At 43.7% G+C, this 25,973-nt stretch overlaps 1 protein-coding gene and 1 pseudogene across 2 annotated transcripts in view; both read left to right on the top strand.

Moving 5' to 3' along the window:
• Nucleotides 1-625: 625 nt before the first annotated feature.
• LOC116940496 (pleckstrin homology domain-containing family A member 1-like) overlaps nucleotides 626-25,973 on the top strand; it is a 32,001-nt gene continuing 6,653 nt past the window's right edge. The window contains exons 1-9 of one of the 2 annotated variants that reach the window (XM_032950396.2): nucleotides 626-1,008; nucleotides 9,397-9,539; nucleotides 12,561-12,617; nucleotides 12,885-12,930; nucleotides 13,861-13,958; nucleotides 20,285-20,434; nucleotides 21,874-21,984; nucleotides 23,028-23,096; nucleotides 24,398-24,462. In XM_032950396.2, the coding sequence (XP_032806287.1) occupies nucleotides 9,399-9,539; nucleotides 12,561-12,617; nucleotides 12,885-12,930; nucleotides 13,861-13,958; nucleotides 20,285-20,434; nucleotides 21,874-21,984; nucleotides 23,028-23,096; nucleotides 24,398-24,462 (737 nt within the window). In that variant the 5' untranslated portion in view covers nucleotides 626-1,008; nucleotides 9,397-9,398. Of the gene's footprint in view, nucleotides 1,009-9,396; nucleotides 9,540-12,560; nucleotides 12,618-12,859; nucleotides 12,931-13,860; nucleotides 13,959-20,284; nucleotides 20,435-21,873; nucleotides 21,985-23,027; nucleotides 23,097-24,397; nucleotides 24,463-25,973 lie in introns of those variants that run through there. The other variant, XM_076065916.1, reaches the window with a different exon arrangement.
• On the top strand, nucleotides 2,374-2,556 carry LOC142924178 (U6 spliceosomal RNA; annotated as a pseudogene).

Genomic DNA, 25,973 nt, shown 5'->3' with positions numbered 1-25,973 from the left:
GCTGGTATTTATGGATGGCCTACGTGCTGGTGACAAGTAGTGGTACATGCCAGAGGACACAGAATCAGAATATTTATTTAGACTGGAGAAATCCGATGAGCTGTAAAGCTCTTTTTTTACAGACGTCCAGTAGATACACAGATGCCCAGTAATTCCACAGAGCACGTGGTTCTGGTGTTGAAAGATGACCTACGTGTTGGTGATGGTGTAACTAGAGGATACAGAGCACGTGGCGCTGGAGGGGTTATTGACAAATGATCCTTATGGCGGTACCCCGGGGTACCAAACCATACAAACTGGCCGAGGTAATTAAAAACTTTATTTCTGGGACACTATTTTTTCCAGGGGTGTTACTCAACTCCTTGACTGGGGTACCAATCAATCCGAAATCAGTGCCACTCCGCGATGTCGAAACGCCAAACATTCGCATAAAAAAATCCGTTATTGAAAAATTCAACTTTGAAAAGCGCATCGTGAGTACAGCTCGTCGAGATGAGTCGATTGCCGCATCGCCGACCATCGACAGACTAAAGATGACTGGCAATCACGGACATTATGCAATGGAACCCCGGTGTACCGCCATAAGGTTCATATGGCCCAACATCACTGTGGTGGTGGAGCGAGAGGATACACAGAGCACGTGGCGCTGGTGTCGCTGCTGTTATTGACGGATGGCCTCCGTGTTGGTGGTGGTGGAGTGAGAGGAGACACAGAGCACGTGGCGCTGGTGTCGCTGCTTGGTTGGAGCTGACGCCGCTGACCACACACCCCGCGTGGGCGGCTACTCCGGCCGCAGAAGCGGGAGACGCGGAAGCCGCGGGTGGCCCCGGGGGAGGGAGGGGAGAGGCTCGTGTGGCTCCCTCCTCCTCCTCAATAAAGCGGAAGGGAGAGAGAGAGAAGACAGTACGCACACAACACGGTGCGAGCCCAGTCACAAGCCGCCTGGGTCCTCACAGCAGCAACAACAGCAGCAGCAGCAACAACAGCAGCAGCAGCAGGGACGTGCCGGTGAGTGACCCACCCAAACAACATCGAAATTCCTTCCCCAACCCACCCCCCCCAAAGGTGAGGGAAGCGTCTGGGTGATTGGGAGGGGAGGGAGGGAGAGGTCACCGTGTGTAGGAGGGAGGGAGGAGGATGGGAGGGGACAGAGGGAGGAGGTTAAAGATGCAGAGGGGGGGGGGAGCGACACCTGGACACAAAGTGGCACGGGGGCAGCACGAACTTTCTGAAGAGTCTCCGTGCAGCATTGCCTCCTCCTCCTGCTCCTCCTGTTGGAGCGGTCATTGAGCTGCTAGGATGATTGCTTGCGTCCCGGATGATTGTTGCGTCCGGGATGATTGTTGCGTCCGTGATGATTGCTTGCGAGAGCGGAGGGAGCGGTGGAGGAGTGAATGGTCGGCGCATACAGCCCACCCACCTGAGTTGTCGGCATCAAAGTGTCGAATAATTGGACCGGTTGTTGTGGGGCCATCCACCAAGTCGACTCGGCCTTAAATGAGGACCTGGTATCGCGTGCAAACATTCGCGCTCGGGAGACAAAGGCGGCCGTGCGTGGTGGTTCGCCACACCACCTTTGTTTTGACACTGCTGTGTGCAGCAGCAAAGTTCACGCGCTGATGTTTATTGCACGAGGTGGTCCAGATGTCTTGTGACCCCACCCCCATTTAATTCCCCAAAACGAAATTTTATTTGTATACCAATGATGTTGAAACAGAAATGAATAAGCAAAGGGGGGGGGGGGGGTGGATGCCGGAGTTAATTAATTACGGGTCACAAGACATCTGGACCACCCTGTACAACAAACACGGACATGCAGCTGCTCCTGTTTAAGAGATGGATGCATACGAGAGCTTGTGAGGATTGATCGCTTGTCTTATCGTGACACCTGAGTTTATTCCCAACAGTTCTGGTAACAGGTAGCAGGCAGCAATTTACCCACACACTCTATCTACTGCGGATAGTCAGACTTTGAGAGGCCAAGTACGGTGTGTGTTTAGGTATATCTGCATTCTGGGGATTACCTGGGTTGCCAATATAATACTGTCAACATTTGTGTAACTCAGGCACAATCTTACAAATGAGACTCATCCTGGTCTCTTGACTTCTCAGCTGGTTAAACAGAATCAACTGGAACGTGCGCTTTAAACACACGGGCTTAACTGTGCTGATATCATCAGTCAGCTATGAGCCGTGTAACTTCCCGCTTGCTACTAACTCAGTGCTGTCACAGTGCAGGACATTTGATGCAGTACACCATTACAAACAACCCAAACTATCTTACGTTGAGTCTTTTGATTCGAAGTTACAGCATATTTTACTTGATGGCACTGCGTGTTGTTGCTTACAACGAGATTGTATTCATCTTCTTTGGTTCTTTCGGTAAAGTCACGTAGAATGAGAATAAAATAATACATTGATAAAATAAAATAACACAATAGTATTCTCACAAAAATATGGAACGCTTCACGAATTTGCGTGTCATCCTTGCGCATGGCCCCTGCATGGCCCCTGCGCAAGGATGACACGCAAATTCGTGAAGCGTTCCATATTTTTGTGAGAATATTATTGTGTTATTTTATTTTATCAATGTATTATTTTATTCTCATTCTACGTGACTTTACTGAAAGAACCAAAGAAGATGAATCCTTGCAGTCACGAAAGCTTTAAATAGAGATTGTATTCATTCTTACTTGGTTTATTTTCGGTAAGTAAGCCTATGGGGAGGACACCTTTCTTAAAACCAGAAAATCTCGACCTCACCCAAAAGAAACAAATTATCAATCATGTTGGTCGTGAAAGCCTATGCATAAAATTCAGAATGTACAATATATTAGCCAATTTATATGGTCCCAGGCTCTTATGAATTTTCATGCCACTGAAATTTAGAGTGAAAACCTATTTTTGTTACTTCTGCAATACATCTCAAATTTTATATTTATAGAATGGAATAAGGAAGTTCTCAACTTTACCAGTTCACACGTGCATATGTACAGTGCATGGAATAGCACAATTCAAATTCGTAAAAGTGACTTTTTTCATAGAATGAAAAATTGTTACGGAATAAAATTATTTTGCAAAGTTAATTACCAAAACTGGCTTACAACTACAACTTTTGCCCTTTTGTAAGTTGTTCAGGACAGCATATGTTCAGCAACTTACGACGTTAGCTACGTGGGTTCGATCCCGACCCTGCCGCCTATATATTTGGAGTTTACATGTTCTCCCCGTGGTCACGCGGAAATTTCTGCGAGTCCTCCGGTTTTTCCCTTCACATTTAGAAACATGTGTTAGAGTATATGGCTCAATAATTTCCACATGATGAGCCACTTCGTTGAGTTATCATTTGCGGCGAGGTTGTTTTTGAAAAAGAGCTGTATAGCTCAGTGGGCCTTACCTGGTAAAATAAAGCATAACTAGCTTTTTTGCCCATCCAAGTATGGGTGTATATTGCAGTAAGTTTAATAGCGCTGGTTGGTGGACAGTGGACAGCTGGTTGACAGCAGAGGCAACTGTGGTGGACAGACAGCACACACGCTGGTGATGGTGTGCACGGTGTGTGGGCAGAGGGGAGGAACTAGGGCAAGGGTCACGGAGGACCCCGTCTGGAGGCCTCTGGAACCTGCTAGAGGGTTCGAGAAGGGAGGCGCGGTCAGGGCGGAGCCAGGCCGCGCTGGGAGCATAAAAGGAGCTGAGAGCGGGGAGCTCAAGGCTGCCGGTTCTGGGAATGGACTCGTCTTGTCGTTGCTGTTGTGTCGTCGCAGTCGTCGCTAAACGTTTCCTATAGATATTGCGCTGCGAAGGATAGTAGTTGGCTATCTCAGTCAGCGCCGTCAGTGTTAGGCAGCTAGTGTAATGTACAGGCTAGACTGAGCTACTGTGGAGAGTGTGCGGACGAGACCGTGGAAGTTGTTAATAAAGAAAGTGCCTCCTAGAAAATCTGTCTCTGAAACGTTGACACTACACTAGTACAGCACACATCGGTGTGTTGGAGAGCAAAGCCAGAACATTTACTATCTGATTCATATTCTTTGGGTCTTTCGGTAAAGCCACGTAGATAGAAAATAAGAAAATAAAAATATATAAAAAAATATCACGACGTTTCTATCGCAACACATGCAATCGTCATCAGGTGAAAAAAATAGCGCACATGCAATCGTCATCAGGTGAAAACAAATAGCGGGAGAGCTGCTGAAGCAGGATGTTATTTCGGTTTGAGATGGGTGTAGCCCAAAGGTAAGTGGGCGGGGCTAGAGATGGAATTTGCATGTCAATGTGAGATCGGAGAGCTGCTGAAGCAGGATGTTATATAGGTTTGAGATGGGCGTAGCCCAAGGGTAAGTGGGCGGGGCTAGAGATGGGTGTAGCCCAAGAGTAAGTGGGCGTGGCTAGAGATAGAATTTGCATGTCAATGTAAGATCGGAGAGCTGCTGAAGCAGGATGTTATATAGGTTTGAGATGGGCGTAGCCCAAGGGTAAGTGGGCGGGGCTAGAGATGGAATTTGCATGTAAATGTAAGATCGGAGAGCTGCTGAAGCAGGATGTTATAAAGGTTTGAGATGGGCGTAGCCCAAAGGTAAGTGGGCGGGGCTAGAGATGGAATTGGCATGTCAATGTAAGATCGGAGAGCTGCTGAAGCAGGATGTTATGTAGGTTTGAGATGGGTGTAGCCCAAGGGTAAGTGGGTGGGGCTAGAGATGGAATTTGCATGTCAATGTGAGATCAGAGAGCTGCTGAAGCAGGATGTTATATAGGTTTGAGATGGGCGTAGCCCAAGGGTAAGTGGGCGGGGCTAGAGATGGAATTTGCATGTCAATGTAAGATCGGAGAGCTGATATACCTCCACGACTACGAAACTGTGGAGGTGGCCATTGTATTGTGAGAGATTAGCATGTCAATGTAGCAGAACCACTACAATCTGAGTACGACGTTTCGCCAGTAACTACAACTGGCTTCATCAGGCAACATCCAGATTCTTGGAGAAATCCTCTTGTTTAGTTCCTTAAATAGAGGGGTAGATATGATGACATCACCTGTGAGCTCTTCTTGCACGAAGTGGGGGGGGGGGGGGTTAATGAATTCATATAAGTGACTGGGTATCAATTGATATGGTAATCAACAAACATTATGCATTATGCAAGCCCATTATTCTTGTATCTTCAGTCGATTGTGGGCACTAAAATATCCGTACCTGTTATTGTTCGACGGCAGAATGTAACGACACATTTATATATTTACGCGATTTACCCAAAACAAAAACCTGTATTATATGTTGATATTGGTCGCGAAAGCCTACGTATCACCAATTCCATCTCCCGGCACGATAGTTGCAACAATGGGCAAGTTTTGTATCCTGGCCACTCTGTCCACCCAGCAGTATAAATGGATGCACCACAGTCGATCCACACACAGGTCGTGCGTGTTGGTGGACGTATGGATACTCACAGCCCTTTCCAAGACGTCTGGCCAGCATGGACATACTTTCTAGTCAAGGCCCTTATGCCAGCAATGTATGTACGTTAAACTTATTTCACACCGCACGTAGCCCACCACGCTAATCGGAGGTGCGGGGGAAGGACAACAATGTACACACAAAAAGCAGTTCTAAAGAAATTACTTTGCAATCCATATTTAAAAAGTGCATAGCTCCAGTGGCTTCCTAATAGAAAGCAATGGTGTGAGAAACCATTTACAAGGCCGTACCTTTGCCTTTTACATACAGTAGCCCTCCAGAACTATATAATGTACAGTGGTAAAGTAATGTGGAATAACTTTGTTGGTTCCATGACCCAACACCAGTGGAACATCTTGTTTTCTACCCCCTCAAAATATTTCCCTATATGGGCGAAATGAAGCAACGAAATTATTTCATTCTTGGCGTATGAGATTAAAAGTCCCCCACGGTTGTGTAACCTTGAAAAACCACTCCAGTAATTTCCAATGCAAATCATGAACCCAGCCAATAAGTTCGACAGACTCTTATTTCCCTTTGCGAAAAAAAAGATCCTACGCAATTTTGTACATTGAAATACAGTTACATTTCAATGTCTGCATAGTATTTTTTATATAATAACACAAGTATATTGTTGGTGAGATATCAAATGCCAAAAAAATTGTTGGTCACCCAGAACCCCCATTGAAGGACATCCGCAAGCACGACTGTAACATCAACGCTCTTTTGGTTCTCGGTAAAGTCACGTAGTTAGAAGTAAATTTAAATGAAACAAATGTAATTTATTTCTACCCACCACGTGACTTTACCGAAAGAACCAAAGAGTATGGATTCCTGCAGTCACGAAAGCTTCAAATCAAGATTGTAACATCAGCGTCAATGAGCGGGAAGCTCTGGCGAGAGAAAGGGGCAAGCTGGCACAACAGACTCGAGGTCGGTACACACACACACCACGGGACTCCGACGTGAGACGCTTTCGGCAGCGATGATGACCCCCCTCTTATCCACGGGCCCCCCTTATCCGTGGGGGACAGTCAGGTCCGCGAAAACTCCCTGTCATCACCCAGCCCTCTTCTTCCAATTGTCAGTCATCACCCGCAATTTTTTTTTTTCCCGAGAGGTTACCTTGGATCGGCTTACAATTTCCTGCATCTCCAGTTCGCACGGTTGGCTACGTACGGTGCGAAATAAGGTCAACATGCATACTGTACATACAATTGCACGCGCAATATTTTTGCGGTAAAGAGGAGTTACACGGAATTGTATTTCCATTACTCGTGGGTTAGGACGGGGATGAACGCACACCTGCTGTGCTTCAAATGACAAAGACCCCTGTTGCACGAGAAATGCCTGAGCATTACCATAGCGAATGAAACATTTTTAAAATGATGCGCGCATTTTAATATAAGTATGGTCGTGTGGAAAATTAATTGATTTACCTGTCGATTGTCCATAGGTATTGAACAGCTCTTTTTCCTGCCATGCACTCTGGGCAAATACGCCATACAAAATCTAATTATCCTAATATTTTTTCGTGGATAAGAGTGGTTGAGCGGCAAGTTACTTAATTTATCCGCAATTATTTGCATTTTTTTTGGATGGATGAGTGGAATAAGTTTGCGGATAACCCTGCGGAAAATAAGATCTGTGATATTGGGCTCCCACATTACTGCGGATAAGACTTCACCCGTACGATAATTATAAAATATTCATCGATTAAATTTGATTGGATGCCCCTATAGTCCCCGTAGTACAGACCCAAGAGCTGGTCCGAAGGGCAGCTGGAAGGTGATTTATACATTATACAGTGCTATATAGAGCGTGGTGTTTCCTGCATTGCTGCGAATGTAAACACGAGCCCTTGTGATCCCATCGCACAGGACGGCTACTTACTCCGCAAGAGTGAATACTCCTATTAGGGATGAATTGTGGACTTAAAACTTTGGATTTTTCAACTTTCAAAGACGATGTTGGATCGTTTTAAAAAAAAAAATATCATTCCATTGTATTCCCCATTTGAAATGTATTTGTGCTAACAAAAGTGATGTCACCCAAAAGCCACATGACACTACTTTTGGGTGGAAAAAAATGTAGAAGTGACATCCATATGAGTACTGCCATTTCCGGTTTCAGATCATTCCGAAACAAAAACAATTCTCATATTGACTGAAATTTTGTATCGAGGTATTATTTCGGATGAATCCAATTGTTTGTTTTAAATAAAAAGCTGCTTACGTGGAATTACATTGGCAGAAGAGCCGGGCTATCCAATTACAGTATTTAAGTAGTACACTACTCTACTGGTTATTTTTTTTTAATTCCTCAACAAATTGGATAATGCGGAAATACATTTTGATTTAAAGCTTTCGTGACTGCAGGGATTCATATTCTTGGTTCTTTCGGTAAAGTCACGTAGAAGGGAAACAATAAAATAATAAAAATATAAAACAATAAAATTCTCACGACGTTTCGACTGCAACATGATGATGATTGCTTGTGTTGATGATTGCTTGTGTTGATGATGATTGCTTGTGTTGATGATTGCTTGTGTTGCAGTCGAAACGTCGTCGTGAGAATTTTATTGTTTTATATTTTTATTATTTTATTGTTTCCCTTCTACGTGACTTTACCGAAAGAACCAAGATTATATAATGCGGAAATAGTTGGGAAAAAAAAAACCTCTCCTCTGTTTCCACGTGTGACACTGGATGGAAGGAAGGTGATGAGCGGGAGCCGGGCAATGGCTTCGCTGTCACCAGCCAAGCAAGTCACCCTGGGCGGCAGCTTGTTGGTGGCTTCTCGTCTTTGGGAGGCAGGATGTGAGGGCAGCCAGTAATTAACCACAAAATTATAGTCGACTAAACATCAATGTCAATTGACTTACTCGACTAATTGCCCCAGCTCTAGTTGGCAGTGGTGTTAAATCTGCTGTTACATTATTACAGAACAGTGTTCTCATTGGCCTTTCCAAATACAGCCCTGGATTAAAATGCAGTGCGGTATGATGATATTTTTGGAAAGGAGCGTTGCCCAAAATGTGTTTATTATTTGCGGTAGAGTACGGTGTTTCTCGACATGGCAGTGTTTGTGACAACGATGGTTGGCGTATAGTATTAATACGGTGAGTTAATCGGTAACAATGCACGCTATAAATTTTGATTTAAAGCTTTCGTGACTGCAGGGATTCATATTCTTGGTTCTTTCGGTAAAGTCACGTAGAAGGGAAACAAAATAATAAAAAATATAAAACAATAAAATTCTCACGACGTTTCGACTACGTGACTTTACTGAAAGAACCAAGAATATAAATGCACGCTATGTTTGAGCAACACACATTGCCCTTGGGTGTTTGCAAACGGTGAAAAACTTGAGCAAGTTGACACTCGCATGTTGCATGCAATGTTGGTTCAATAACCACATGGCATCAAACTAAATGATCGTGGAAAAATTAATTTTAAACGTATCATTTGAAAGTGCATTTTTTTTTTTACAATAGCGTAACATTATTTGCCGACAATTTTTTTTTTCAATAAAGCATAGAGCCTCTACATTCTTAGTGGCACATCCATAATAAGCCTCAGCACCGTAGTCCAGAAACGTGTTTATCATCCATTTAAGAACACCCACAAGACGAACTATCACAATAAGACAGAGCTGGACATTATTATTGTGGATTCTTTGTATGAGACGTTGAGAGATGTTGAAAAATTAAAGTGCACTTGGCGTGCACCTCCAATGTGTGCGTGTGCCAGGAATGTGTCCTGTTCGTGTTCTACAAAAAATATTTTTAATAATATACTGTACATCATGAGGAAAACATGGTAATGGAATAAGTTACTTTCATAAATCCTTCATAAATGCTACATTAATTTAACAAGTGAGCCCATCGGTGGTTTCATTTTGTTTCAGACAATTAACCCGTGCCCTCTGTTGTTTCCCCACAGAAATGCCGTACCGCGATCGCGAGGGAAACGTGTGTGGGTTTTTGGACCTTGAGGAGACGGAGGGCAGCAGCAGGTTCCTGCGTCGATTTTTCCAGTTGGACGTTACCACCAACACACTGAGATGGTACATGGACAACCCACAGGTGGGCAGTTCCACGCATTAAGCCATCTCGTGGTTCAAGATTAAAAAAAAAAACATCCTCATAATGCATTTAGAAGTGTCATTTCGAAAGTAATTATCTACTAATCTCTACGGAAATAAAGCCGATGGTTTTACACATTAAACCGAATGCAGGATCGCTGTCCCAGTGTGGCTGCAAGTGTTCATTTGAGTAACCGCCAATGTCGTGGTACCGTACATGGTATTGTATTAACATTTCTAACTTGTAACGGATGGCGCAGCATTTATAGAGTCGCCTCTGCATGAGTCTGGAATGCTCTGCCAGGCTGACCTTCGATCAATTCGGTGTCACGAAACGTCCAAGAAACATTGACGAAAAACATTGTTACGCGTGGGCCAGGCTACACGAAACAATGCCCCTTCACAGTTGAGCATCTCCACAGGCCTCGGCCTCGTGACATGGCGCTGGACAAATAAATGTGCTCATTATTATCAAGGGAGGCGGACAGATGATTATTTATGTCTGAATTACAGTCTCAAATGGTTGGCGTACTATGCCCGAATGAAATAAAAAGCACTTTATGATTAGACTCATGATTGGTCACATCTTTAAAGTGTCTGAAATGCACGTCCAAAACCTTAAAACTACCAAGGTCTGACACGAAGACTGCATACTGTACTATTTCCTCCACAATATCATGCAAAACAGCATATGTGCATATTCAAAATAAGTACATTATTTATTATTTCACATCTCCTCAGCATTGTGCATTATCCGGAAGGCAGACATTTACGTATGTCTGTTTATAAGTCCCACATGGCTCAGAAATAAATCGTTTCCTGGGCAGCTAGCCAATACATTGCAAGTTTATATTTAGACTTCATATACATACACATATTATTAACCGAAATGATAAATACTGTCATACAAACTTACATTTTTATACATTCTCTTCCAAGGCCATGTTCACCGATGCTTTGAGACTCACCAGTCAGTTTGAAAGTGGTTCGAGTAGCCACACTTTAAAATAAAACAAAAATATTCCATCCATTCTCAATCTGCCAATTGATGAAGGCCTCCCCATGTCGTGTCCGCCATGATTTTCAAAAAAATATATATTTTTTACCATACTTCATGCTGGTCAGTACGGGTTGGCAATAGTGTGGGAGGGCAGGACAAGTTCTAATATTACTCGCCGCTGGGTGAAAAGAAACTCGGTCTATATGCAATTTTGTTTCCTGAAATTAATTGCCCCCTCCAAAATGTTATCTGGGTGCACCACTGATGCCATCCTGTGTTTACAATTCATGGTCCCTTGAGGTTATCCGCGGGTGGCTGCTGAGCCTCATTGTCAGCACCCTCACTGCTGTCGGTTTCAGGCAGCGGGTAGATTCCCAGAGCAACATGGTAAAGTTCACGGGAAATTCACAAAGGACATTGTCCATTATTTTTGATGGGTGTTGGAGACTGTGACATTAGTCGCAAGTGCAATTCATTGCATGTTGCAAATAAACAGACTGGTCACTATTATACCGCTCTCACTCGCAAAAATAGAATGATTCCCAGTCGATGCTCACCTGGTTAAATAACATGCATAAGCAACAATAATGTATTGTCATGACTGTCATGAGGGCATATAATAGCAGAGCATGTGCGAGAGTGTGACCCTACTGTGTGAAGGAAGAGCGGTAGTGTAGCGGTTAGCGCGCTGCACTACGAACCTGGCGATTTCCTCTCACGGCCAACATCAGTGACGATTATCTGAACCGGTCCTGGGCCTCCCCTAGGTCGATTCAGCCTCAAATGAGTACCTGGTGCGGTGCGTAAAAATATCGCCACGAGGGAGGCAAAGGCGGCTGGGCGTGGTGCTGGCCACCCACCCCCTTGTGTGCCATTCTGGCTTTCATAGGTGCTCGCTAACAGCACAGTCTGTTAAGGCTATACGGGGAATCTTTGTTGTAAAGCATTAAATGGCGCACATTACAAATTCTTTCTGGAGAAGTCATGCTTAAAACAATCTCATCTGTGAGCAATCCTCTCCTACAGAGGACATTTGGTGTTCCAGATTTCCAAGTGTAATCTTTGTCTCATTGGCAAGACACCACAAGTCCATTGGGGCAAAAAGACCAACCATTAAAAATGACGTGTGCCCTGTATCGCTCAGATGCAGTACACGTTCTACGTAATTTATTATTCTCTCTGCACTGTAACAAATCGGCTTTCTTAATGGCCAAGGTCAGTAATGGTCAGTCATTATACACCGGCACATTAAGGGCATTATTAATGCATGTGTCTTCAAGCCACCCAAGCTGAGATTGACACGAGCACTAGAACAATTTTGCAATCATGACATGAGAGACTGCTGGTGATGCAACCACATATTGACCCATTTTCACTTTGGTATCGTAATTTTGGTGTAGATTATAAATGTATGCTTGCAGTGCTTATATATTTTTTCCGATTTTCTCTCCCATCAGTTTTATTCAAGATAATGTATTGTAATAAAATAAATAAATCTATGACCAAATCATCCTAGATGCACCAAATCTAGTTAGATCTCAGAATATAACCGTGGCTGAGCCGTGCTAGTACTGGCATGGGCGACCACCAGGACTTGTCAATTGTTGTGAGGTGAGGTGCTCAGGAGATGCTGATGTTGCAGAGTACCCTCTCGTATCTGTGGGCCTTCTCCGGGTACTCTTGTTTTCCTCCTACATGCCAAACACATCGTGAATGGCATTGGCCAAACATCCCAATGCAGGACCATCCTGAAAGAGGCGTGATGCTCAGTGAGGCTTTCCTGGGTAAATAATTTGCTTTAGTATGATAACAATGTTCTTTCCTTTTTCTACTGAATATTAATATTATTCGTGGAAATTCAAAAGTGAAGCACAAATATTGAAATGTATAGAAGAAGGTGAGTTTGCACTTGAACTCTGTCGTTGTCTCACTGTTTAATTATGCTGTACGTGTCAACGTGAATTCGTTTGATCTGTGTGTAAAATCTGCGTAAATGTGTATTTGTGTGTTTCTTTACTGCAGAATCTTCCAGATGGCACTGGTCCACTGGGGAACCTTAGCCTCACTTATATCTCTATGGTGAGAATATCACTACATAATAGTAATAAATTAAACATGTTTTCAGTAAACTGCATTTAAAAAATCTAAGCCTTTTGGTAACCTTATGTCCATATTTTCGTGCGTGTGTAAGTTACCTGTTTTGTGAATAATCCTGCTTCAGTATTTAAAGGGTCGTTTGTTAAATGTTAACTCATTACACATTCACTGTACTCGTTTGAACAGAGCGGTATTAGTGCATCACTGATGGCAACGTGCGACAGTGTGCTAACGATCTCACGGGTACAGGTTTCAGATGCTTGCAAACTCAGGCCAAAGGTGGAGAACTGTTTCGGTAAGTGTTATAAAGTGGAAGTTCATATCCTCGGAAATTACAGTTTGACACCAACACTAAAATGTACTGTCATTCACACCACGCAGCTGAACTTACGTGCAACGGGTTTGTATTCTCAGTTCAGTGGACTCCTGGACTTGTAATCTTCCCAGTAGTTTGCGCGCTAACATGTTCGATATTGCAGCTAGATAAGTATTCTAGATACGAGAGCTTTTCTAAGGGAACACAATTAAAGGTTAAGGTGCAACCCTGACAATTGCTTGCTCACGCCACTGCGTCCATTCGAGGGAGATTTAGAGAACCCCTCTAAATGGTAATTGGCCTACTCTTTCACACTGGTAGGGCCCCTTGTAAGAGGTGGGAGTACTGATATCCGTCTTGCCGAACAATACCCTGTTGTACCCATTTAGAGTGCCGAATGAACTCAGTGCACCACCAGAAAAAAAACACCAAAAACTCTCGGTCATATAAGCACTTTTTTTATGAAGGCTTCTTATGACTCAAGTTTACAAAATTAAAACGATGGAAATGTGCAACGCTGTGTTTATGATTTTGATTTATTAGACCTGATTCATATTTGCCACTCTTGGCAATCAAAATAACAAGTAGAGCCATTTTATTCGAATTCAGTTAAAGAAACTCAAAAGCACTGCGTGGTGAATACGAGACGGTGGTGGTCCTTAATAAATAACGGTCACAAAACAGCTCTTAAAGAGCCACCGCATGCGGAACCAGAGTCGCAGGTTGCAGACCCCTTACGAAGACACAATATTGAAACTAAACCAAGGCTTTAAGTGTGGCTGGCTGCCCATCCGCATCGTAAAACCACAGTTTACTCTGTAGGTAAATATACCAGCTGGTGAGTAATATGATGAATTTGTGCTGGCAAGTGCATACCATGACCATTGTGCAACTGATTCTGTTCGCCAGTGATAACCGCCATCAAGAGGAAGTTCTTTCTGCAGGCAAATGATGACCGAGACCTGGAGGAGTGGGTCTCTGAGCTAAACAACCTTTGCAAGATCACGGTGAACATATTTGCTATTTTATATTTAAACATCTTGTTCTTTAGTGACACTTAAAAATGTGCAAACATGTTTTTTTAGTTGAACAGCTGGTGTTCTTTGCTGAGGTAGTAGATCTCAGAGGCTTGTTTGGATAAAACTTGCACCAAAAAAATGCGCTCTTTCCATAAGGAACACTTTGTCTCTCGTCGAGACAAATTTACCACTGTTCTAAAATAATACATCAAACGGGGTGAATTGGCGTTACAGTGGTTAGCGCTCTGCGTTGTGAACCCAGCGACCCAAGATTCCCGGCCACAGCTGACATCAGCGGGTGAGTGATATCACAACTGATGCTCCCCTTCCCCTCTCCAGCAATCCTCATTGACAAGCCTGGTGAAGTATAGTCTAAAACTTCCGTGATCAACGTGGCATAGGGAGGCCTTCATCCATTGGTGGATTGAGAATGGCTGGAATTTGTTATTATGATGACTACTACTGTAATTGCGTGGCCCATTTCAATTTGCTTCCCAATCAAAGGTGCGGGAAATGTATTGCTTAAAAAAAAAACTCCTCCACGGAAACTGTATTTGCGTTCCCGAAACGGTAGCCATAATGTGCATGTGTACGCGCACAGCCCTCTTATCAATCCATTGCTGGATGAGGGGCTCCCCAAACGCTGTGCGGGTCATGGGGGTTATTTGAACATGCTTTGCCTTGCTAGCCAGTGCGGGTTGGTGAAGGAGGAGCTCATGCACGTGGAAGCACAGTACAACATTGGATTTGTCTGCACTGTCCTCTGCTGCCCACCACATAGCACCATGATATCTGTGATGGGTACTGCAATTTAATACAGAATATGCTTTTATGTTTATTCTATAATAATAATCCAACTGACCTTTAAAATGTAGCGTAATTTAAGATATTTTATGTATTAGCAAGTATTATACCGGGTAATATATTTAAGATGACGACATTATTTGGTCATCTTCTTTGGTTCTTTCGGTAAAGTCACGTAGAATGAGAATAAAATAATAAATTGATGAAATAAAATAAATATTTGGCCATTGAAAGCTCGATCAGGCCACGCGATATGACGAATCAGAGTAAACGCTGCTTAGCGTTTGGTTCCACAAGAAGAAGAAGACGATTGTTGGGCCACTGATATCTGTATAACGGTGGACATGGGGCACCTCACTGGGCATTAATAAAGCAAGCAAGGAAGGAAGACATCAAGCTAGAATTAGGTGCAGATGGAAGGACCGTTTCAATGTGCACTTGTAAACTCATAACTTTTTATGGGAAGAGGAATCGTAAAATACGAGTTGTTGTCACGTGTTACAGTGCATACGACTGTCTACAGTGTTCTGTTTAAGTGTTTGATCTCTCCTAAACATCACTATCTTCTAATATGAGAAAAGTAAAAAACACATTGCGCACTGATGATGATGATAGAGTGATGCCTGTGATGACAACAGCCGTTTTAATAAATAGTGTAAGCTTGAGTCATTTTGTGTACGGGGAAAAGTAGGACTTCATGGGAATTCTCGGCTTTTTTTCATTGGGTACAGCAATTCTCTTGGGTGCAGTGGAACACATAGCCTAAAAAAAATTGTTGTGGGAAATTCCATAATCACATTACGCATTATGGGCGGCTGATTTGGCTATTACATGGCTAACAGTAGTCCACTGTTAAAAAGTGTCATGGGATTTGTAAGTTTCTCAAGTGAATAGCACAGCTGGCTTCATAGCTCCCTGCTAAAGACTACAGTATTATCATTTAGCCACGCACAGCAACAACGGCCATTACATTGGAAATATTTTAAATTCAGACAGAAATTCTACAGAATGTACGCTACTTTCTTGCTCCTCTATTTAAATAAACTACTCGGTTCGGTATTGAAAATAATAATACATTTTATTTGTGAGCGCTTTTCTAAATACTCAAAGACACTTTACATAAAATCATAAAAGCAGCAAAAACAACATAAAATGGTAAAAACACATCAAACTTAGCTAAACATTAAGAGCAATTAAAAAAAGTGAGTTTTAGTCAATGATTTGAACGCTGGAAGGTCGGTGCAGTCACGGATTTGTTTTGGGAGAGAGTTCCAAAGTGAGGGGGCAGCTATAGAGAAGGCTCTGTCACCCCAGGTTCGATGCTTGGTCCTGAGAGGTGGAGTCAGGAGGTTGGTGTCAGATGAGCGAAGGCTACGGGATGGGTTGTGGCGGTGGAGCAGGTCAGTGAGGTAGGAAGGGGCCTGGTTACGAAGGGCTTTATGTGTGAGGAGGAGGATTTTGAATTGAATTCGTTGTGGGACCGGGAGCCAATGGAGGTTCTGGAGGACAGGGGTAATGTGGTCACCGGTGCGAGTGTGAGTGAGCAGACGAGCAGCAGAGTTCTGGATGTACAGGAGCTTATTTAATGTTTTGGTTGAGGTGCCGTATAGGATGCTGTTGCAGTAATCGATTCTGGAGGTGATGAAGGCGTGGATGAGGGTTTCTGCAGCGGAGAAAGAGAGTGATGGGCGAAGTCTGGAGATGTTTTTTGAGGTGAAAAAAGGCAGGGTGAAGGTGTCGACAGTGACGGAGAAACTGCGAATGGATTTAGTGATAGATTTGGGACCGATGATGATCATATCTGTTTTGTCGCAGTTAAGTTTAAGGAAATTGGTGTGCATCCACGATTTAATGTCAGCGAGGCATTTAGAGGGAGTGGAGTGGGTGGCGGAGGTGATGGATTTGGTGGAGATGTAGAGCTGGACATCATCGGCATAGCAGTGAAAGTTAAGACCATGGTGGCGAATGACATTGCCAAGGGGAAGCAGGTATAGTATGAAGAGCAAAGAACCAAGCACCAAGCCCTGGGGGACACCTTGGGACAACGGAGCGGTGGAGGTGCAGTTGTTGATGTGGATGAACTGTTGTCTGTCGGTGAGATAAGATTGGAGCCAGGAGATGGCGGTGCCAGTGATGTTGAGGGTAAATTTGAGGCGAGAGAGAAGAATGGTGTGGTTGATAGTGTCAAAAGCTGAAGTGAGATCCAGGAGGATGAGTATGCTGAGGTGATCAGAGTCTGCGGAGAGGAGGATGTCGTTGGTAACTCTTAGGAGGGCTGTCTCAGTGCTGTGTTGTGAACGGAAGCCGGATTGAAATGGTTCGAACAGGTCATTTGAGGAGAGATGGGTTTTGAGTTATTTGGCGACAGTGCATTCCAGTATCTTAGACAGAAAGGGGAGATTGGAAATGGGCCGAAAGTTTGACATAATGTTGGGGTCAAGTCCAGGTTTTTTGAGAATGGGGGTGACAGCAGCCAGTTTGAGTGAACGTGGGATTGAGCCAGAGCTGAGAGAGGAGTTAATGATTTTTGTGATGAGTGTGGAGATAGCTGGTAAACAGTCTTTGATGAGGTGGGATGGGATGGGGTCCAGGACACGTGTTGATGTTTTCATCCCTGTCAAGATTTTAGACAGCTCCCCCGGCGACACTGGGGAGAACTGAGACAGTGGCTGAGAGGTGTAGGGGGGGGGGAACAAATGATGGATTGACAGATCAGACAGTGGTAGCAGAAGAAGAGGACAGGTTGGTGTAAATGGTGTCAATTTTGGTCTGAAAGAATTATAGAAAGGTGTTGCATTTATCAGTTGTGAATGAGTTGACAATATTGTCACTGGGTTTGAGAAGCTTATTTACTGTGTCGAAAAGAGCCTTTGGGTTGGTAGAACCAGAATGTATGAGGTGTGAGTAGTAGGTGGACCGGGTAGTGTTACGAGCTTCCTTATACTGCTGAAGGTAATCTGTGTAAGCTTGTAGATGAACAGTTAAACCAGTTTTCTTATGGAGCCTTTCAAGCTGACGCTTACGGGATTTCATTTTGTGCAGAATAGGAGTGTACCAGGGAGCAGAGTGAGTGAATGAGACAGTTTTAGTTTTGATGGGAGCCAGATGATCGAGACTGGTGGAAAGTGTTTCATTGTAGTAGTTGGTGAGGTCGGAAGGGTTGTCAGTCACGGGTGGGGGGGAGGAGAATTTGCTGGTAAGAGAGGCTGAAAGGGCAGGACTAGAGATGGATTTAAGATTTCTGAAAGAAATTGTCCTTTTGTCCTTGGTTGTAGAAATGGGGAGATCAATGTTCATGGTGATTGCCAGGTGGTCCGAGATGTTGAGGTTGTGGGGCTCGAGGAGCGGTACGGTGAGACCAGTAGAGCAGACCAGATCCAAAATGTGACCACGGCTGTGGGTTGGAAAGTTGACATGTTGGGTGAAATTGAAGCAGTGTAGCAGTTCCAGGAATTCAGTAGTAAATTTACAGTCAGTGTCAATGTGGATGTTGAAATCTCCCAGGAGCAGAACAGAAGGTGAGATGGCAGATAACTGAGTTAAAAAGTCAGAAAAGTAAAGAGAGAAAGGAAGGATTTGGTTTGGGGGGTTGGTAGATTATGGCAGTGACCAGAGGAGTGGGACCAGAGAGTTTGAAAGTGATGCGTTCAAAGGACTGAACAGCAGGGATGGAGATGGTGGATGTTTTAATGTCCTTTCTGTACACTGCAGCGACACCACCTCCCCGCCCCTCAGATCGGGGTTTGTCCATGTATGTATACCCTGTAGGTGTAGTCTGGTTGAGTGCGAAATAGTCCATAGGTTTATGCCAAGTTTCAGTGATACAGAGAAAATCCAGGTTATTGTCAGTAATTAATTCATTTAAAATGAGGCTTTTATTGTTTAGTGAGCGGGTGTTGAGCAAAGCCAGTTTCAGGTGACTTTGCTTCGTGTTGAATTGAGAGGACCGAGGGATGGGGCGGAGATTGGTTAGGTGCACGTGTCGTATGTTGTGATGACGTATTAAGGAAGTTGTGGGGCGCACACAGGACCAGATGGATGGAATGGTGTTTGGGGTTGAGTAGTTGTAATTGAACATACGACCAGAGCCTCTGTGAAGCTGACGGCGAATTAGTCCAGTTTCTCGGTGAATGTCAATACAGTCCAAATGAAGGTGGTTGTTGATTGAGTGGAAGTCGGTGGTGGAGTGGAGTGGTGGCATTGTCCAGGTGTGGAGCTAGCACTAGCTTGTACCCAGATGCCCGGTGTCTTGCAAATGGGAGGGCGTCCATGGCTCCCAGGCGCCGCTCCGGCTTCTCGACGGTGGCGCTGCGACCGCTGCGTGACGGGAGCCGTGGGAGCAGCTCAGGTAGACCTGGGGAGCAGCAGCTCAGGCAGGCCCAGGGAGCAGCAGCTCAGGCAGGCCCAGGGAGTAGCAGCTCAGGTAGACTCAGGGAGTAGCAGCTCAGGTAGACACAGGGAGTAACAGCTCAGGTAGACCCAGGGAGCAGCAGCTCAGGTAGACCCGGGGAGCAGCAGCTCAGGTAGACCCGGGGAGCAGCAGCTCAGGTAGACCCAGGGAGCAGCAGCTCAGGTAGACCCGGGGAGCAGCAGCTCAGGCAGGCCCAGGGAGTAGCAGCTCAGGCAGACCCGGGGAGCAGCAGCTCAGGCAGGCCCAGGGAGTAGCAGCTCAGGCAGACCCGGGGAGCAGCAGCTTAGGTAGACCCGGGGAGCATTGTGCAGCGACGTCATATCACCTGTAAAATAGACCGCTCATCCATACCTCTTGTCTGCAGGTCTCGTCCTTGTCTTGTTTATCTCACTTTCATCGCGGTAATTTTATTTCTCGTCTTGCTAGCAGATGCAGATGCGGTGACCGATACATGACAAAGTGTGCTTCTGGGCACTTCATGATCATAACATAGTGGCCTCAGACCGTCTTATCCAGACTAGCTTCAGCAGCAGGCTGTAACACCTTGATATCTTCCTCACGGCTTCACACCACCCCTGAGGACAGTAGTCCAAATAAGCAAGTTTCAGGCCAGAATGTTCTGCTTCTGTAGCATCCGGAAAGCACACTTTGTCATATCTTTTGGCTCACCAACCCGTGTATCGTAATGTCCGAGCCGAGTCGTGTCGCTCAGCGGGCAATAATTCTGCGTGCCACTCCCAAAAGCCTTTGTGGTCTGCGGGCCGCTCTTTGAAGAATCCAGCACAATGGTTAGGCTGGCTACGTATCTTGGTATTCCCAGGAATATTGTCCTCTTTTTGATGACGCTGTTCCTGGGAATTTTGCAAACCTTCCTGGAACATTAAACTTCCGTGTTTTTTTCTTCTTATTTCGGTTGTGCAGTAATGCACCACTCAAGACAATGCATGTATATGTCGTCCGCCCCTCTTCCAATATTGTGAGGTATTATTGTGCACACGATATGTCCCGATTTTCTTTTGGACCTCAGAGGTGATGACAGTGTGCACAGTGCCGATCTTCACCAGACGTGGGAATAGCTTGTTACACTTGTGCCCTGTAGGTGCCTAGACAGTGCTCATCCCAGCTGGACAGCATCGCGGGCCGTCTGGAGGAAAAGGGTGGCTTCCATCCGCACCACGGAGCCAAGAAAACCGGGCCCTACAAGACCGAGGTGATTGGAGGTGTGGTCATCAAATCACAACTCAGCCAGGTACTGCTATCACACAGGGCATGGTTGCACATTTCATATCTCAAGTGTACAGTCATTCATTCAGAGTATCGTTTTTCCATGAAGCACTGTATGCGTTGCCTCATGTTTTCATTGCATTGTTGCATAAGCTGTCACACACTTTTAAACTTTAAGATTCAATTCCGTACTGCTGTTACGTCAGCAGTCTCGTTCATCGGCAATCTTCCCCTCTCGGGATGTGTCCTGGCCAAGCCGACTTCTCTTCAAAGTCTATTTGATGTTTCGAAATTACATTTGCTCTCTGATCCATTCATTCCCTTTTCTGTTTCTCGGTGGAATTTCCAGCCGAAGCTACTTTGCACAATTTTCACGTTTTTAGTAAAAAATATATATTTGTCGTTGTCCATGACTATGATCCATGTATCGGGGCAGGTAATATGCGCTCATCTGAAACCTCTTTTTGCTTTAGGTACAATGATAAGTTGCTATTCATGAGCCAATTAGATTTTACAAAAAGTGCTCCAAGCCGCTGTGTGTTAATTTCCTCATTTGGATCCACCTTCAGCAATGTCCCAAAGATGCACAAACGTCCCTTGTTGGCGATCCAGTTGTATCCCTACAACAATAATTTTCTTTTTATTCAACCTTCACGTCGTGCATGACTTTAGCACCGCGCATTTATCTTTGGTCCAACCATGTAGCCTGTTAAATTCTTCAATCTCCTCCAATGTCTCACAATTTTACAAGCTCACACAAACCAAGGGCACCTATAATACATATAAATGGAAATACGAAGCAAGAGTAGGCTTTTCACAGTCACATTTAAAGTTATATTCTTGGTTCTTTCGGTAAAGTCACGTAGAAGGGAAACAATGAAATAATACAAATATAAAACAGTAAAATTCTCGCGACGTTTCGACTGCAACACAAGCAATCATCATCAGGTGTGAAAACCACAGCAGGAAAATTTGAAAAAAGTGGCGTTTTTTTAACGTTAGCACCACATTTAAAGTTGTTCATCAAAAATTGTATGCGAAAAATAAAGGCATACACATGAGTGGGGAAAAAATGTGTTCATATCTCAAACCTAAATAGCTTATTGCAGCACTCTACTGTATATTTATAAACTGGTGTAAATGCATAAATGACATCTTGAGAATATTACCAACATATTGTATAACTTCCTGTCCAGACGAAGGTACAAGGTTCTACTTTAAAACATGACCATGAATGAAAAATTGGCACAGAAACAGAGAACATGCAACTATTTTCGCAATCAGTCTTACTCGAGGCGGTCTTCTTACACTCCACACACACACACGTGCACATATACTATAAATACAAACACATGTAAAAGTATCTATGAAACACGAATTGAAAAAAACCGTACAGACAACAGGCCAGCTGTTTCTCTGTTGATGAGTCGAGAGGTGTTTTTCATTACACTTGTGTGTTTGTAGGAGGATGAGTCACAGGAATCCACAGACCGCGGTCACGGAAGGAGGAACCGTAACTCAGCCTCCTCCCTCCCGGCCATAAAGTCGGGATTCTGTGTCAAGCTAGGAGCAGTGGTATTAAGCAACACACACACACCTGCTAAGGCCGTACAAGAAAAACAATTCTGTTTCAAGGTCAAAGCTTGTTTTTTTTTGTTTGCACACCAGTTACCGGGTGTGTCTTACTGTTGCAACAATAATAAACAGTTGTTTTCAAGCATCTGATTGTAATTCATTTTGGCAAGAGGGATGAAATCGGTCAGGTGCCACGTGTTATTATTTTTCGACTCTCCACTTGCATTGAATGTATTATTTTTTAACGGCTGTGTTGTTGGGTTGTGTGCACCGCATGTGTGCTTTATTCATGGCCAAACATAACACGTGCATTGGGTGTGTTTCGACGCATGGAGCGTGCGTGCTGTGAAACTTGTTCTTTCGAATGTATTCGTGCTAGGGAATGTATATTCGAGAATATTTAATGTCATATTTTTAATTGCTGTGTTTAAGACCGTCCTTGTTTTTTTTTTAACAAAAACCCTCCGTGATCCTATGAGCATGGATATGTATGTGATGAAATTTCATCTATGACCATACCACCAAATAACTCTAAATGCACCCAATCCCATCATATCTCAGCAGATAAGCAGGTTCAAGCCTTGATAGTGATTGGATGGGTGACTATGATACATCAAACACGTGTTTTAGGCTGCACTGTTTCGTTGTGGGCGGTGCATCAAAACACATTGTTGTCATGCAATTATATGTTCCGGGGTCTGACACTCTCCACGTTCATCAACCTGCACTGAACATTGTGGCACAGTGTGGTCAAATAGCCCTCCCATGAACCACACGGCATGGAAATGCCATCATCCAGCAGTGAATTGACAAAAAGGATCTTACATGTACTAGACCATTCCTGAAAGATTATGTTGATTCATTGCAGTGCGTGTTTTTGTTTTGCTTATAAATTGTCGAGTCACATTTGAAGCGCTTTCAGTTATGAGCACTGGTTAAGATTGGCTATAAATATAGCGAGCACACAAGGTCAGACACTATACTTGTGTTACTGCAGTGCTGATTCCCGCCGATTCACTCTTACGTGGGGCTCTCATTCGCAGATGAAGACCTGGAGGAGAAGGTTCTTTGTTCTCAGTGAGCATTCGCTGAGTTACTACAAATCTGAGCAGGTGTGTTTTGGCATTCTTGCTCAAGATCAAAGTAAATTCACCCAAATCTTGTCCGATCACGGAGGACAAGCAGTGTTGAGTCTGGTTGGTACTCAGATTGGAGCCAGCCTGGGCAGTGAGGTGGCCCAGGAGATGGCCATATGGCAATTTGCATGCATCTGTGTGGCGTTTTCAGTGTGGCTACATCTGCATGGGTCTCCTCTGGGTATTACAGTTTCCAAACATACCATTCAATACTTTTGTGGAAAGGGGGGTTTTGAGACCGCTGACATAAAGGGCATCGTTATTATTATTGCACATCAGGGAATCTACCCACTGGAATTGTAACAGATTTTAGAAAGAAATCAAAACTCAAGAGGTTCCATATTTACCACTTAAGCCTAGCAGTATGGCCTATACAGTTTCAGCAAATGCAGTGCAACGTTCTGATAATTTAAATGTAATAAAAATAAACTGTTGTGGGTTATTATTCCACGAACGTGCCTTTTACTTCCTTGCAAAATGTCAACGCTGTTACCTGCAGCCAACTTTATGACCTTTATCTCGCGTGTAATAAACATAATGGGTCACGTTCAATGCTCACTTCCCTGAGGTGAAACAAAAAAATATAATAATAAAGTTTTATAAGCTACTTCAATTAGATATTCTGACACTTGGAAAGTACACTATGTATCCCCAAGACACGTTAACTTTAACCATATGTGAATGATTTTGACACAAACCTGCAGGTGTTTTGGGTGTATGCTCTTCCTCGTTAAGGCCACATGCTTAAGGTCACGTGGTTTGTGGGATAATTTTTATTCTGCAATTGGGAGTTCTCTGTAGAAGATTTAATAATAGTTTTAGAGATAGTACCAAATAATTATTGGAAATCAATGTATTTTAAAAAATACGTATGCATTGTGCAAACGTATATTTGAGAAGCAATGTATTGAGTTGTTTTCCATTATAATGCTTAGATGTTTTATGTTAGAATGTTTCGATTTTTTTTCTTAAAACATATCAGAAAATATGGATAGGGACATTTCTGAAAGCTACATTATGCTTACATTTCAGGACGTTTTTAAAACGTGAAATACTTGCTAGTGCATTTCAATACAACTACATATATAAAAAACACGTGAATATGAATAACATGATTTAATGATGCGTAAATATGCGTTGCATTACATGTTTTATACCACGTAGTTTATCGCAGCTCAGGATACAGAAAAAGCACTCTGATAGTATAATAACTCATTTGTTGTTTTCGTAAACCAGCGGCGTGCGAACACATTTAATTTGATCTGTTCTACTATTAGGATAAGGAACCCCTGAGGTTGATTCATCTGAAGGATGTGAAGAATGTAAAACAGTGTGAGCTTGGGTGAGTATCACAAAAGCATTGAAAACATTTGAAATGGCACAGGAACGATCTTTTAAAAAAATTGCTAATAATGTTGTGCATTTGATATTCGCGCCGCATCGTGAGTTCAAGATCATCATGACGGGCGCTATGTTTCACGTACATCGGTTGCGGTGCTTTCAAGGTAGGAGGTAATGTTGCGATGTGCAGTCCTCAATTGAGTTATTTGCAGGTAATTTTGTTCAATATTTACCATTTTGGACCGTGACGCGGGCAGGCGATGGCCTACGCTTTTCGAAAGCCGTTGGGCGACTTTTAACGTCCACTGGTAAAGCATACGGCACACACTTCATGGCCAATACACACTGCAGCGATAACCAGGGCCGGCCTGCTGGATGATTTGAGCTCCCTAACGAGCACAGACAATGTTACCATCATTATTGTCACGGAGAAGTGCTATTGGATGATATCGAATGCCCAATAGATGTCACATGGAGCAGTGCTCAGAGCAATTAAAGCAAACAGATTTTGAAGGGAGTGGGTAAATATTGATTTTTGCAATGCAAGTGTATATGTTAATGTGTCACAATCCGTCTTAAGTTTAAAATGTTGTTTTTCATAAGCAGCACAAGGAAGCTTTAAACAGAAATAGCCTCAGTTATGGTCGTCTGTCCAACATTATTGGGCAAGAGCATGCATAGCACTTCTGCTGACATTATTTATATAGCAGATGTTACTGGTATTTGTAAAAATAACACTTTTACACGTTTCCTGATTTGAGAAGCAAGGACGTACGTGCCCGATTAACAGAAGCCTCCCTACTGCTGATTGTTGATTTAAATCGTGTGTATGTTGCCTGTGTTTGCTATTCCATTCGTACAGCGGAAACAATCTAACATTTAAATTCACGTGATATGATGAATGTGAATGCTATTGCATAGGGTTAGAATGTACACTGAGCACGGTTGCGAAATAAGTTCAGCAGACGTGCCTGCACTTTAATGTACCCCGAAACAAAATAATGGAAAAAAAAAACAAGGAACTTGCATTCATGGTGGCGTACCAGCACAAGCCAAAACGAGACCGCCAACGCAGCAATCAATTGGGACGTTTCTCCCACTAACTCTCAGCATCGTCAACAAGTTGCTTTAGTTTGACCATTTGGAGTTGACGCACTGAAGTGCGAGTGGAAGTTCACGCGTCATTCGGAATGTACACGTTCTGAATCGTAAAAAAAAAACCCCTACACGTTGTCCAGTGCGACACAGGCATGCAGCATGCACGGTTCTTAAATACACTTGTTGCCCAGGTACTTGTCTTCGTTGTTTTCTCAAACGTATTCGTCACGGGAGTCGCGTTGTTATCCGCGGTGCGCCTTGCCGTGTGCTCGGCACGTCTCGCTCTCAGCAGTGTACGGCGCCATCACCTAGGCACATTCTGCCCAATTTCTTTGCGAGAATTCATCTTCTTTGGTTCTTTCGGTAAAGTAACCACGTAGAATGAGAATAAAATAATAAAATAAAACAATACAA

Source organism: Petromyzon marinus, chromosome 9, assembly GCF_048934315.1.
Source record: "Petromyzon marinus isolate PM22_M1 ecotype Great Lakes invasive population chromosome 9, UKy_Petmar_22M1.pri1.0, whole genome shotgun sequence".
NCBI lineage: Eukaryota > Metazoa > Chordata > Hyperoartia > Petromyzontiformes > Petromyzontidae > Petromyzon > Petromyzon marinus.
The sequence above is the reverse complement of the archived record's forward strand: the minus strand, read 5'-3'. Positions and strand labels throughout refer to the sequence as shown.